The sequence below is a fragment of the Cetorhinus maximus genome, chromosome 14 (genome assembly GCF_964194155.1).
Source record: "Cetorhinus maximus chromosome 14, sCetMax3.hap1.1, whole genome shotgun sequence".
Lineage (NCBI taxonomy): Eukaryota > Metazoa > Chordata > Chondrichthyes > Lamniformes > Cetorhinidae > Cetorhinus > Cetorhinus maximus.
Genome location: NC_135892.1, coordinates 30,347,191 through 30,361,749, shown reverse-complemented (window position 1 = coordinate 30,361,749; position 14,559 = coordinate 30,347,191). Strand labels below are relative to the sequence as shown.

General features: G+C 46.3%; 1 protein-coding gene across 1 annotated transcript in view; it reads right to left on the bottom strand.

Annotated features, from left to right (window-relative positions):
* Window positions 1–14,559, bottom strand: part of plg (plasminogen) — a 125,258-nt gene that overhangs the window by 30,182 nt on the left and 80,517 nt on the right. Inside the window, exon 13 of the mRNA XM_078556734.1 lies at window positions 5,213–5,309. Coding sequence (XP_078412860.1) covers window positions 5,213–5,309 — 97 coding nt within the window. The remainder of the gene's footprint in view (window positions 1–5,212; window positions 5,310–14,559) is intronic.

The window sequence follows — 14,559 nt, the reverse complement described above, 5'->3', positions numbered from 1 at the left end:
ACGAGGCAACCATGCTGACAAGGGAAGTCAGGGACAGCATAAAAGCTAAAGAGAAAGCATACAGTGCGGCGAAGAGCAGTGGGAACCAGGGGATTGGGAAGCCTACAAAGACCAACAGAGGACTACTAAAAAAGAAATAAGGAGGGAGAAGATTAAATATGAGGGTAAACTAGCCAGTAATATAAAAGAAGATTGCAAGAGTTTTTTTAGATATATAAAAGGTAAGAGAGAGGCAAAAGTGGACATTGGGCCGCTGGAAAATGACGCTGGAGAAGTAGTAGTGGGGAACAAAGAAATGGCGGAGGAACTGAATAGGTACTTTGCGTCAGTTTTTACAGTGGAAGACACGAGTGACATCCCCAAAGTTCAAGAGAGTCGGGGAGCAGAGGTGAGTATGGTGGCCATTACCAAGGAGAAGGTGCTAGGAAAACTGAAAGGTCTGAAGGTGGATAAATCACCTGGACCAGATGGATGGTCTTTATGCTGGACCCCAGAGTTCTGAAGGAGATAGCTGAAGAGATAGTGGAGGCGTTAGTGATGATCTTTCAGGAATCACTGGAGTCAGGGAGGGTACCAGAGGACTGGAAAATCGCTAACGTAACCCCCCCTGTTTAAGAAGGGAGTGAGGCAAAAGATGGGAAATGACAGGCCGATTAGCCTGATGTCGGTCGTTGGTAAGATTTTAGTGTCCATTATTAAGGATGAGATTTCAGAATACTTGGAAGTGCATGGTAAAATCGGGCAAAGTCAGCTTGGTTTCATCAAGGGGAGGTCATGCCTGACAAATCTGTTAGAATTCTTTGAGGAGGTAACGAGTAGGTTAGACAAAGGAGAGCCAATGGATGTTATCTACTTGGACTTCCAGAAGGCATTTGACAAGGTGCCGCACAGGAGGCTGCTCAGTAAGATAAGAGCCCATGGTGTTAGAGGCAAGGTATTAGCATGGATAGAAGATTGGCTGTCTGGCAGGAGGCAGAGAGTGGGGATAAGGGGGTCCTTCTCAGGATGGCGGCCGGTGACTAGTGGAGTTCCGCAGAGGTCAGTGTTGGGACCACAACTTTTCACTTTATACATTAATGATCTAGATGAAGGAACTGAGGGCATCCTGGCTAAGTTTGCAGATGATACAAAGATAGGTGGAGGGACAGGTAATATTGAGGAGGCGGGGAGGCTGCAGAAGGATTTGGACAGGTTAGGAGAATGGGCAAAGAAGTGGCAGATGGAATACAACGTGGGGAAGTGTGAGGTCATGCACTTTGGTAGGAAGAATAGAGGCATGGACTATTTTCTAAATGGGGAGAGAATTCAGAAATCTGGAGTGCAAAGGGACTTGGGAGTCCTAGTCCAGGATTCTCTTAAGGTTAACTTGCAGGTTGAATCGGTAGTTAGGAAGGCAAGTGCAATGTTGGCATTTATTTCGAGAGGACTAGAATATAAAAGCAGGGATGTACTGCTGAGGCTTTATAAGGCTCTTAGAATATTGTGAGCAATTTTGGGCCCCGTATCTCAGGAAGGATGTGCTGGCCCTGGAGAGGGTCCAGAGGAGGCTCACGAGAATGATCCCAGGAATGAAAGGCTTAACATATGAGGAACGTTTGAGGACTCTGGGTCTATACTCGATGGAGTTTAGAAGGATGAGGGGGGATCTGATTGAAACTTACAGAATACTGAAAGGCCTGGATAGAGTGGACGTGGGGAAGATGTTTCCATTAGTAGGAGAGACTAGGACCCGAGGGCACAGCCTCAGAGTAAAGGAAAGACCTTTTAGAACAGAGATGAGGAGAAACTTCTTTAGCCAGAGAGTGGTGAATCTATGGAATTCATTGCCACAGAAGGCTGTGGAGGCCAGGTCATTGAGTGTTTTTAAGACCGTGATAGATAGGTTCTTGATTGGTAAGGGGATCAACGGTTACGGGGAGAAGGCGGGAGAATGGGGTTGAGAAACTTATCAGCCATGATTGAATGGCGGAGCAGACTCGATGGGCCGATTGGCCTAATTTCTGCTCCTATGTCTTATGGTCTTATGGTCTTAAGCTCCTTAAGGACTTGTTAGAAAGCCTGTCTGTAACTGAAGTGATTTTCAAACGTTTTTCCAGCAAACTCCAACTGTCGCGTGCATCTCAGTACACAGCTGTTGGGTTCGCTGTGGGGCCCAAATAAATCCCTCTGCTGTTGTCTTGGTAACAAATCTGTGGGGCCAACTATTGCCAAGAGGAGCATTAGTCCTCACCTTATTGTGCAAAGCTGCTGTCTGCCTTGTTCCACCTCCATGGCCTTCCAAGGAGCTGCCTGCTCGAATCAGCAAGGCAGTGGCAGCCCCCAACATGGCTGCCACCTGCCTTTGCCGTTGACATCAGGCAGGCAATTCCCGCCTCCTGGAGGCAATCAGTCCCTCTCACTGGGTGCCAAGTTTGCCTCCTGGTCAACTAGGCCATTTACATTTAAAAATTGCATCGCAAGCAGGAGTTGGTACCTGGAGTTCTGCCGGCTATTGGGTACCCAAAGCCGCATTGAAAATCCAGAACCATAACTCTTTCTTTAAGTTTATTGATCAGTTTTGGTATTTAATTTCTCCAGGGCAATCAATGTAATTAATCAAATCTTCATTGGACATATACAATTTACATTTTTAAGAGAAACTTATGGTAACTCAATTATTTCCTTCAATAGGAAGGAAGCATACTTTGAATAAAATATAATCCTTTCAACTTCCTTTCCCCATTAAAATCAACTATAAGACAGCATGGGGCAATAAATATATTGAACTAATCGGGCACAGTCCACAAGGTTTATATAATAAAGTCATGTGCACGATTAAACTTTACTTTTTTGTAACAATCTGTCCTTAGGTGGTCGGTTTAGTTCTAACATTTGAGACCTTTCTTCTCCCTTGAGTTCGTCTTCAGGTTAGTCCCCAAGGCGAGTGACTAATCTGCTTCTACCAGGCAGCTGAGTTATTTCAATATGCTAATCGGACTTGTAGATTTAATGATTATGGACCAGGTTTCCCAGGGAGGCAAGAACAGTCAGATCCAGCAGTACTGTTGACCCAGGAGGACTCCCCCTCCCATCAAGCAAATCTGCTTCCCTCCCCGTGATCGAAGCCCTTCCACATGATCCAAAGCCCTCAATCCACCCCACCCAAATCTGTTATTTCGGCAACCTGCAATCTGAAGCCCCCCTCTGATCCTGATTCAAAGTCCCTCAACCCATGATAACTCCCCAACCCTGCAGTCTCTCCCAACACTGCCAAATGCCCACAGCCTACAACTTCCACCTGATCTGCGATCTCCCCATGACCCTGCAATCGACACACTAATTTCTTGCACTCTTTCCCAATCCACAATCTCTGCGTGATCCTGTGATCTCCCCCACGACCCCGCCATCTCCCCATGACTTGCACTCTCCCCGGTCTGCAAACTGCCACCAACCTCAGATTTCTCCATGACCATGCGATCCTTCTACAATCCCGCCATCAGCCCATGACCTGCTCTCTCCCCCTGATCCATGATCTCTCACAACCCTGCAATCCCCCATTTACCTGTGATCTTTCTCTACCCTACCCCCACCATGACCCATGATCTGGCCAACCCACTTCCCCATGATCATTTGCCTCACACGCAATGTTTTTCTCCCTCCTCTCCTCTCCTGGAATCCTGCCTGACAGTCTCTCAGCCTGGCCATTGCCCAGCGAGAAATGGAGAAACAAATTGAACTGAGGTTCTGCTCTTACATTTGGAGGTGCCTCCACAATACCTTCATTTCCTGGTTTCCTGGCCACCACTAAACTATCATCCCCACCATCACCTCACCCCCACTGTCAAAAAACCATATGATCATAAGAAACAAGAGCAGAAGTTGGCCATTCAATCTCACGAGCCTGCTCTGCCATTCAATGAGATCATGGCTGATCTGATTGTGATCTGAGCTCCACTTTCACAGAATCTCACAATGCAGAAGAGGCCCTTTGGCCCTTCGAGTCTGCACCGACATGTGAGAAACACCTGACCTACCTACCTAATCCCATTTACCAGCACTTGGCCCATAGCCTTGAATGTTATGACATGCCAAGTGCTCATCTAGGTACTTTTTAAAGGATGTGAGGCAACCTGCCTCCACCACCCTCCCAGGCAGCGCATTCCAGACCGTCACCACCCTCTGGGTAAAAAGGTTTTTCCTCACATCCCCGCTAAACCTCCTACTTCTCACTTTGAACTTATGTCCCCTTGTGACTGACCCTTCCACCAGGGGGAACTGCTCCCTATCCACCCTGTCCATGTCCCTCATAGTCTTGTACACCTTGATCAGGTCGCCCCTCAGTCTTCTCTGCTCCAACGAAAACAACCCAAGTCTATCCAACCTCTCTTCATAACTTAAATATTTAATCCCAGGCAACATCTTGGTGAATCTCCTCTGCACCCATCCAGTGCAACCACATCCTTCCTATAATGTGGCCTCCAGAACTGCACACAGTACTCCAGCTGTGGCCTTACCAAAGTTCTATACAACTCCAACATGACCTCCCTACTTTTGTAATCTATGCCTCATCAGATAAAGGCACATGTCCCATATGCCTTTTTCACCACCCCACTAACATGCCCCTCCACCTTCAGAGATCTATGGACACACACGCCAAGGTCCCTTTGTTCCTTAGAACTTCCTAGTGTCATGCCGTTCATTGAATACTTCCTTGTCAAATTACTCCTTCCAAAGTGTATCACCTCACACTTTTCAGGGTTAAATTCCATCTGCCACTTATCTGCCCATTTGACCATCCCATCTATATCTTCCTGTAGTCCAAGACACTCAACCTCACTGTTAACCACCCGGCCAATCTTTGTGTCATCCGCAAACTTATTAATCCTACCCCCACTTTGCTGCCAGTCCCCCTATAACCTTTGACTCCCTTGTAGATAAAACATCTGTCTAACTTCGACCACCTCCCTTCCTGCATTCCAGCAAATCTCAGGGCCAATGTGAATGAAGAAGGATAAACTTCTAGCTTTCCCAACTGTGAGAAGACCAATGGCCTGAGCTTCCAGTCATATAAATACAGTAAGCAGAAAATGCAGTTAGAAATATTAATCTACACCAACTATTTACTACTCCAATACTTAAACTGAGAAAATAGTGTCATGCAGAGGTAAGTTGTCAAGATTAACAAAAGTCTTTTATGAAGTGTACACAGAGTTAATGCAAAAGTAGAACTTACCACATGTGGGAATATCATCGCAGTAATCAAATTGTTTGTTGAGATCTGTTGTGTAACACCATGGGCCATTGATATCTGCATCTGGATTTCTGCAATACTTAATTCAACGAGAAAGAATTGGACCAAGAACAATAAATTGCATTTATATAGCATTCTTAATGCAGCAAAAACATCCCTCGGTGCTTCACAGGAGTGTAATCAGACAAAACTTAGCATCAAGCCATATAAAGATAGGTGATGGTCAAAGAGGTAGGTTTTAAGGTGTGTCTTAGAGGAAATGGGAGGTGAACTGGTTCAGAAAGGGAATGCCAGAGATTAGGCACCTCAGTCAAGAGTAACCAACCACACATGCCTGTCAGATCTATTGACCATCAGCAGTTGGTCAGAATGTTGTTTCTACTTATACTATTCTTGTAACGTTGTATCCAACCAAACAACTTTGTTGTGGATTATCTTATCTTCACCTAACCAATCAGAGCAATTTTCTCTGGTATGATAAATAAGTTTTTCTCTTTGGTTTTGTACCTTCCTTTCTTTATAATTTTATTGTTAGGGTGACAATAGGACAGCAGGCAGTGATGCAAGCAACAATGGTTATTGGTTCCAAGTAAGTAATTGTAAACTACGTGTTATTGAAATTTATGAATTCCATTCTTGTTTCTTTCTTTTTACAAAGTTGCCTTTGAATTTGGTGTTGCAATTATACAATTTTAGCAGAAATGTTGTGTCCTAACAAATATCAATCTGCCCAGGACATCATGAATCACTGAAATATTTACTGAAGTCAAGCATTGATTAGAATTGCAAACCAAAATAACCTATCTGCCAATTGTGGGTGGTACAAGGTGCTAATTATATATTAATTGTGTTTAATTGTATGCAAGTGGTGGGCATTAACAGGGTATTCACTTGAGCATCCTATAAATACAGACTAAAACTGGTTAGGTTAGGAGGTGTATGCCTGTATAACTAAGTAAATAAATATAGAAGTATGTAAAACAAAAATAGAAATAGCTGGAAAAACTCAGCAGGTCTGGCAGCATCTGCAGAGAGGAACACAGTTAATGTTTCGAGTCCGTATGACTCTTCATCAGAACTAAGTAAAAATAGAAAAGAGGTGAAATATAAGCTGTTTTAAGGCGGGGGTGGGACAGGTAGAGCTGGATAGAGGGCCAGTGATAGGTGGAGATAGCCAAAAAATGTCATGGACAAAAGGCCAAAGAGGTGTTGAAGGTGATGATATTAGCTTGGTAATGTGCTAATTAAGGGTAGAAAGCAGGACAAGCAAGGTACAGATAGTCCTAGTGGGGGTTGGGTGGGGTGAAGGGGAGGGATCGAAATAGGCTAAAAGGTAGAGATAAAACAGTGGATTGAAATATGTTTAAAAATAACGGAAATAGGTGAGAAAAGAAAAATCTATATAAATTATTGGAAAAAAAAGGGCGGATCGGAAAGGAGGTGGGGATAGAGGAGAGAGTTCATGATCTAAAATTGTTGAACTCAATATTCAGTCTGGAAGAACGTAAAGTGCCTAGTCGGAAGATGAGGTGCTGTTCATCCAGTTAGCGTTGAGCTTCACTGGAACAATGCAGCAGGCTTAGGACAGACATGTGGGCATGAGAGCAGGGTGGAGTGTTGAAATGGCAAGTGACAGGGAGGTCTGGGTCATGCTTGCGGACAGACCGAAGGTGTTCTGCAAAGCGGTCACCCAGTCTGCGTTTGGTCTCTCCAATGTAGAGGAAACCGTGTTGGGAGCAACGAATGCAGTAGATTAAATTGAGGGAAGTGCAAGTGAAATGCTGCTTCACTTGAAAGGAGTGTTTGGGCCCTTGGACGGTGAGGAGAGGGAAAGTAAAGGGGCAGGTGTTGCACCTTCTGCGGTTGCATCGGAAGGTGCCGTGGGAGGGGGTTGAGGTGTAGGGGGTGATGGAGGAGTGGACCAGGGTGTCCTGTAGGGAACGATCCCTGCGGAATGCCGCCGGTGGGGGGTGAAGGGAAGATGTGTTTGGTGGTGGCATCATGCTGGAGTTGGCGGAAATGGTGGAGGATGATCCTTTGAATGCGGAAGCTGGTGGAGTGATAAGTGAGGATAAGGGGGACCCTATCATGGTTCTGGGAGGGAGAGGAAGGTGTGAGGGCGGATGCGTGGGAGATGGGCCGGACACAGTTGACGGCCCTGTCAACGACCGTGGGTGGAAAACCTCGGTTAAGGAAGAAAGAAGACATGTCAGAGGAGCTGTTTTTGAAAGTGGCATCATCAGAACAGATGCGACGGAGGTGAAGGCCCCAACCGCCTCCTCTTCACCATGGATGTCCAATCCCTCTACACCTCCATCCCCCACCGGGATGGTCTGATGGCTCTCCGCTTCTTCCTCGAACAGAGGCCCAAACAATCCCCATCTACCACTACTCTCCTCCGTCTGGCTGAACTTGTTCTCACACAGAACAATTTCTCCTTAAACTCCTCTCACTTCCTCCAAATAAAAGGCGTGACTATGGGTACCTGCATGGGCCCCAGTTATGCCTGTCTCTTTATGGGGTATGTGGAACATTCCTTGTTCCAGTCCTACTCTGGCCCCCTCCCACAACTCTTTCTCCGGTACATCGATGATTGCTCGGTGCTGCTTCATGCTCTCGTCTGGACCTGGAAAAATTTATTAATTTTGCTTCCAATTTCCACGCCTCCATCATTTTCACATGGTCCATCTCTGACACTTCCCTTCCCTTCCTTGACCTCTCTGTCTCAATTGCTGGTGGTAGACTGTCCACCAATATTCATTATAAGCCTACCGACTCCCACAGCTACCTCGACTACAGCTCCTCACACCCCACTTCCTGTAAGGACTCCATCCCATTCTCTCAGTTCCTTCACCTCTGTCGCATCTGTTCTGATGATGCCACTTTCAAAAACAGTTCCTCTGACATGTCTTCCTTCTTCCTTAACCGAGGTTTTCCACCCACGGTCGTTGACAGGGCCCTCAACTGTGTCCGGCCCATCTCCCACGCATCCGCCCTCACATCTTCCTCTCCCTCCCAGAACCATGATAGGGTCCCCCTTGTCCTCACTTATCACCCCACCAGCCTCCGCATTCAAAGGATCATCCTCCACCATTTCCGCCAACTCCAGCATGATGCCACCACCAAACACATCTTCCCTTCACCCCCCCGGCGGCATTCCGCAGGGATCGTTCCCTCCAGGACACCCTGGTCCACTCCTCCATCACCCCCTACACCTCAACCCCCTCCCACGGCACCTTCCTATGCAACTGCAGAAGGTGCAACACCTGCCCCTTTACTTCCCCTCTCCTCACCTTTCAAGTGAAGCAGCATTTCAATTGCACTTCCCTCAATTTAGTCTACTGCATTCGTTGCTCCCAATGCGGCTTCCTCTACATTGGGAGACCAAACGCAGACTGGGTGACCGCTTTGCAGAACGCCTTCGGTCTGTCTGCAAGCATGACCCAGACCTCCCTGTCACTTGCCATTTCAACACTCCACCCTGCTCTCATGCCCACATGTCTGTCCTTGGCCTGCTGCATTGTTCCAGTGAAGCTCAACGCAAACTGGAGGAACAGCACCTCATCTTCCGACTAGGCACTTTACAGCCTTCCGGACTGAATATTGAGTTCAACAATTCTAGATCATGAACTCTCTCCTCCATCCCCACCCCCTTTCCAATCCCCCCTTCTTTTTCCCAATAATTTATATAGATTTTTCTTTTCCCACCTATTTCCATTATTTTTAAATGTATTTCCATCCACTGTTTTATCTCCACCTTTTAGCCTATTTCGATCCCTTCCCTTCACCCCACCCAACCCCCACTAGGACTATCTGTACCTTGCTTGTCCTGCTTGCTACTCTTAATTAGCACATTCCTTAGATAATATCACCACCTTCAACACCTCTTTGGCCTTTTGTCCATGACATTTTTTGGCTATCTCCACCTATCACTGGCCCTCTATCCAGCTCTACCTGTTCCCCACCACCCCCCACACCACCACCTTAAACCAGCTTATATTTCACCTCTTTTCTACTTTTACTTAGTTCTGATGAAGAATCATACGGACTCGAAACGTTAACTGTGTTCCTTTCCGCAGATGCTGCCAGACCTGTTGAGTTTTTCCAGCTATTTTTATTTTTGTTTTGGATTTCCAGCATCCGCAGTTTTTTGCTTTTATCTTAGCAGTATGTAATTTTGGCTCCAGCTCTCTCCTTCACCCTGACTTTTTGGAATAGAACATGGTAGCAAAGTGTCGTTGCCTAAAGGTGAGGGTTGGAAGCTAACAAAAAAGACAGGAAAGAAAGGCAGAAATCAAGTGTAAATTGTTGCAGTATGATTATTCTCTGATGTTCTTGGAATCTGAACTAAAAGGAAAGTGGAAGAATGAAAATGATAAGCGAACACAGGTAATGTGCCTCACAAAAAAGAAATGAGGTATGGCCTTGACCTTGTCACTTCTTACAAGAGGTAAAATCAGAAGTATAGTATTTTGTGAGTTAGATGCCCATCAGATCGTGGATAAAATTTATAGAACAGTGGATCATGCACCATGACCAGACTTTGGTGGATTTCAGAAAACAGATGGTCATTAACATAAGGATTAGGAGCAAGAGTAGAGTATACAACCCTTGAATCTGCTCTGCCATTCAATACGATCCTGCCTGATCCTCAGCCTCTCATCCACTTTCCCACCCACTCCCCGTATCTCTTGATTCCCTGAGAGACTAAAAATCTGTCTACCTCAGTCTTAAATATATTCAATGATGGAGCATACACAACCCTCTGGTTTAGAGAATTCCAATGATTCACATTTCTTTGAGTTATTTATTATTTTTTCCTGAGACGTGGGTGTTGCTGGTAAGGCCAGCTTTTGTTGCCCATCCCTAATTGCTGCAACTGAGTGGCTTGCTAGGCCATTTCAAAGGGCAGTTAACTACATTGCTGTGGGTCTGCAGTCACACGTAGGCCAGACCAGGTAAGTACAGTAGATTTCCTTCCCTAAAGAACATTAGGACAATCAATGGTAGTTTCATGGTCATCCTTACCGAGTCTAGCGTTCAATTCAAGATTCTTTTAGAGAATTAATTACATTTAAATTCCAGTAGCTGCTGTGTGGGATTTGAAACAATGTCCCCAGAGCATTTAATTAAAATAGAAAATGCTGGAAAAACTCAGCAGGTCTGGCAGCATCTGTGGAGAGAGAAACAGAATTAACATTTCGAAATCCGTATGACTTCAGAGCTAAAGAGAGTTAGAAATGTATTGGATTTTATACTGTTTAAGAAGCGGTGGAGCAAGTGGAGCAAAATAGAAGCTCAGGCGATAGGTGGGAGTTCAGGAGAGACTGACAAAGATGTCATGGACACAAGACAAAAGGAATGTTAATGGTAGCATTGAAGACCAAAGAAGGTGCTGATAGTGGATTAAAGGTAAGACAGTAGAATGTGTTAATAGCAGGACAAGGGTCAGCGCTGTGAAAGCAAAACATTGAAACAAATGACAGGTGGCCCTGTGGGTTGTGGGGAGTGGGGTGAGGGGGCGGGGGTGGGAGTGGTGGTAGTAGTTGGGGAAAAAGGATAAAAAAAATAAAGAAATTTTAAAAAATAGAAAAAAAATTAATAAATAAATAAAAATTTAAAAATTGGATTAAAAAAGGGGTAAAGATGGAGGAGTGAGTTCATGGACTGAAGCTGTTGAACTCAATGTTAAATCTGGAAGGCTGTGAAGTGCCTTGTAGAAACACGCTCTGGAGGCTTCTTAGTCAAACAAAACAAACTTTATTTACATGAGGGCTTCCATGGTTGCTCATATCCAGTCAACCCCTCAAACAGCCATCTTTTTCCAAGAAACCCCCCCCACCGTAGAATTTATTCCCCCACACTAGCCACACATTGGTTGAATAAATCACGTGACCCCCTATTTAGTTGAACTGATCTTAAAGTGACAGTCAGCATATGCCTAATCAGAAGATGAGGTGCTGTTCCTCCAGTTTGCATTGGGTTTCATTGGAACATCACAGCAGGCCAAAGACAGACACGTGGGCATGACAGCAGGATGGTGTGTTGAAATGGTAAGTGACAGGAAGGTCTGGATCATGCTTGTGGACTGAATGAAGGTGTTCCACAAAGTGGTCACCCAATCTGTGTTTAATCTCCCCAGTGTAGAGGAGACCGCATTGGGAGCAGCGAAGGAGCATTAGTCTGGACAGCTAGGGTGGAATTGTCCCAGATTTGCACAAAGTGCTGTAGCGGGCAGATAAAACGATGTTTTACCCACCAGTGGCGATGGCGAGTTTTCACGCTGTATCATTGCAAACCCGCCACATTACTTTTGCATTCCCGGGAAACACGCTGTTTCCATGGTGGGTGAGCTCTCATTCGCCCGCCACACCATTAACTCACCATTTCATCACGCCAGGCACCACATTTTAAAGTCCAGCTGCGTGCACACATCTCAGTGCTTCCAGCCCACAACTGCTGTAGGGAAGATGTCCACGAAAGGCAAGGCTGCAGCCCCCAGGTTTAGCAATGTGTCACTGAAATACCTTTTGGACGCCGTGGAGGCCCGCCGTGATGTCCTCTACCCCTGCTCAGGCTGCAGGATGGGCAGCGGCGTGACCAGCCAGGCTTGGGAGGTGGTGGCAGCTGTGGTCAGCGCCATTGCCCTACAAAAGAGGACAGCCACCCAGTGCCGCAAGAAGATGAATGATGATCTCTGTTCCGCCAGGGTAAGTCACTCTTCTCATCGCTTTCAACCTATACACTCACAAACCCATCACACATCCACAGGGCCCTCACTCACCGCCAGTTCAAAGGACATCACCATTCACACTCTCTCACACACCTTCACTGTCCTCATCCCATCCATGGGACCACTCACCACCCACGCATGCTAGGCATATTTATCATCTGGTTTGGCAGGCGTCCTGCTTACGCTCTCTCCATCTCTATTCATGCAGGACAAGCACACAATACAAGGGAGAGGTTGAAGACTGGTGGAGGAATGCCTGAAATCAAGGTCGTCACGGACTATGAAAACAAAGCCATTCAGCTGGCCGGTGACAATCTGGACCAGCCCTGTGCTGACGGTGAGGTCGGCGGTGCTGTACCAAGTGAGGATCCAGCAGTGCAGACAACCATGCTGTAAGTGAAATAAAAACAAAAATAAAAATAGCTGGGACAACTCAGCAGGTCTGACAGCATCTGCAGAGAGGAATACAGTAAGCGTTTCGAGTCTCTTCATCAGATGCTGTAAGTGACCTGTCCTGTTTTACAGGCCACTGCCATACATTAAATTATCTCTCCTTGCTTTCGCAGGCACATCTAGGAAACAGCCGACGGAGTCCATGACCCAGGGCCTCCCATCAAGCCCCGAAGAAACCTCTGAAGAGGAATCTGAAGGCACCCTTCCTTGAAGTCCCGTCACAGCGCTCACCCACACCCTCCACCAGCGCAGAAATACACACCTCGGTGGGACCTAGATTTAGAATAGCCTCAGGATCACAATCTGGTGAGTACATCACGTCGACTGATCCACAGCAGATGGAGGCAGGGAATTCCCAGGTCTCTGGCACTCGGAGGACTGCCGGAGGCCAGAAATTTGCTGAGTCCGAGTCAGATGACGAGCCTCTGGACTCAGTCATATCACAGTTGCTGGAGCTGCAAAGGCAAGTGCAGGAACATCAGGAAGGGATGTCCACTGCACTCCTCAGATTACAAGGCATGATGGAGGAGTCCGTCCGCCTTTAGGCTGAGGTGATAGCGCCGGCATGCCAACGCATTGAGGTCAATACTGGCAGGATGGTGGCCGCCATGGAGACCTTGGTCCAGGACATCTCTCTTGCACTGCTGCATGGATTGAACTCCATCGCTGATGCCACAGTTGCCCTCCAACAGTGTGTACGTGAGAGGGGTGCAGGGGTGCTCAATCTCACTCCAGCTACCCCTACTCCTTAAGGAGTCAGCCAGGGGCCTTGAGCACCCATAGGGAGGAGGATCAGCAGGTGTCCCTCCTGGGGCCATCCAGCCAGGTGACACAAAATGATCAATAATCACTGCTAAGTGGCACCAAGGGAACATGGTACTGTAAACAGTGGGAGGCTAAGACTAGAGCAAGGGCAGGCTGCAGAGTAAAACTACCTGTAAGTTTGACAATTTTAGTGGTTGTATGAGAGTGGGACCATTTTACTGTTTTCATTTTTGAAAGTTAATTGTTGGAGGGGAGGGTGGTTGGGGGGAGGGGGGTGGCGCAGAAGGGCGCCAGGCTGAAGATTCGCCTAGGGCAGCAAGTACTCTTGCACTGGCCCTGCGCCCCAGACACTCACGGAACGTTACCCATGTCATTTTTAAGTCCTATGTAGTTTCAGTTCAGTTTTTCACTGTGGAGCTGGTGCCAGCTGCCGCCCTAGGTGACCCCCTAGTTCGCCTGGTGGCTGCTCCACTCCTGGCTTAAGTGCATATGAGGCTAATAGAAGAGATTAGTGAAAAATGTAAAATCTATATTTTAAAAAAAAATCAGAGATCCCCACCATGTCCGATTAAAAGCCTCCCATTGGCACATAACTTCAATGAAGCCTGGCACCGGAAGGGATAAATATTTTCTTTCTACATTTTGCAGACCTGGTGATTAGATTTTGTCCTTCTACAATAATACTTTGTAATGAAAAAGGATCATTATAGACAAAATTACGGGGTTGAATTTTATGGGCCTTCCAAGGGCAGGGGAACAGCCAGGTGGACCTGTGAATTAGGGCTCGCCTGTCCCCACATTTTGATTCATTTTGGCAGGAAGAATGAGGAGAGGCAATGTTAACTAAAGGCTACAATTCTAAAGGGCATGTAAAACCAGAGGAATCCTGGGGTATATGGATACAAATCATTGAAGATGGCAGGGCAGGTTGAAAAAGTTACAATGCTGGGCTTTATGAATAAGGACCTAGAGTACAAAAACAAAGAAGGTTTGATGAACCTTTTAAAACACAGTTCAGCCTCAACTGGAGCATAATGCCCAATTCTGGGCACCACACCTCAGGAAGGATGTGAAAGTATTAGAGAGGATGCAGTTAAAAATTCACAAGAATTGTTCCAGTAATGAGGAACTTCAATTCCGTGGATAGATTGGAGAAGTTGGGGCTGTTATCCATGGAGAAGAGAGGTTTAAGAGAAGATATGATGGAGGTGTTCAAAATCACCATAGGTCTGGAAAGGGTGGTTAGGGAGAAAAACTGTTCCCATTGGCAGTAAGGTCAAGAACTAAAGAACACTGATTTAAGGTGATTGACAAAAGAAGCAACAGCTTTTACTCAGCATTAGTGAGGATCTGGAATCCACTGCTTAAGAAAACAGGA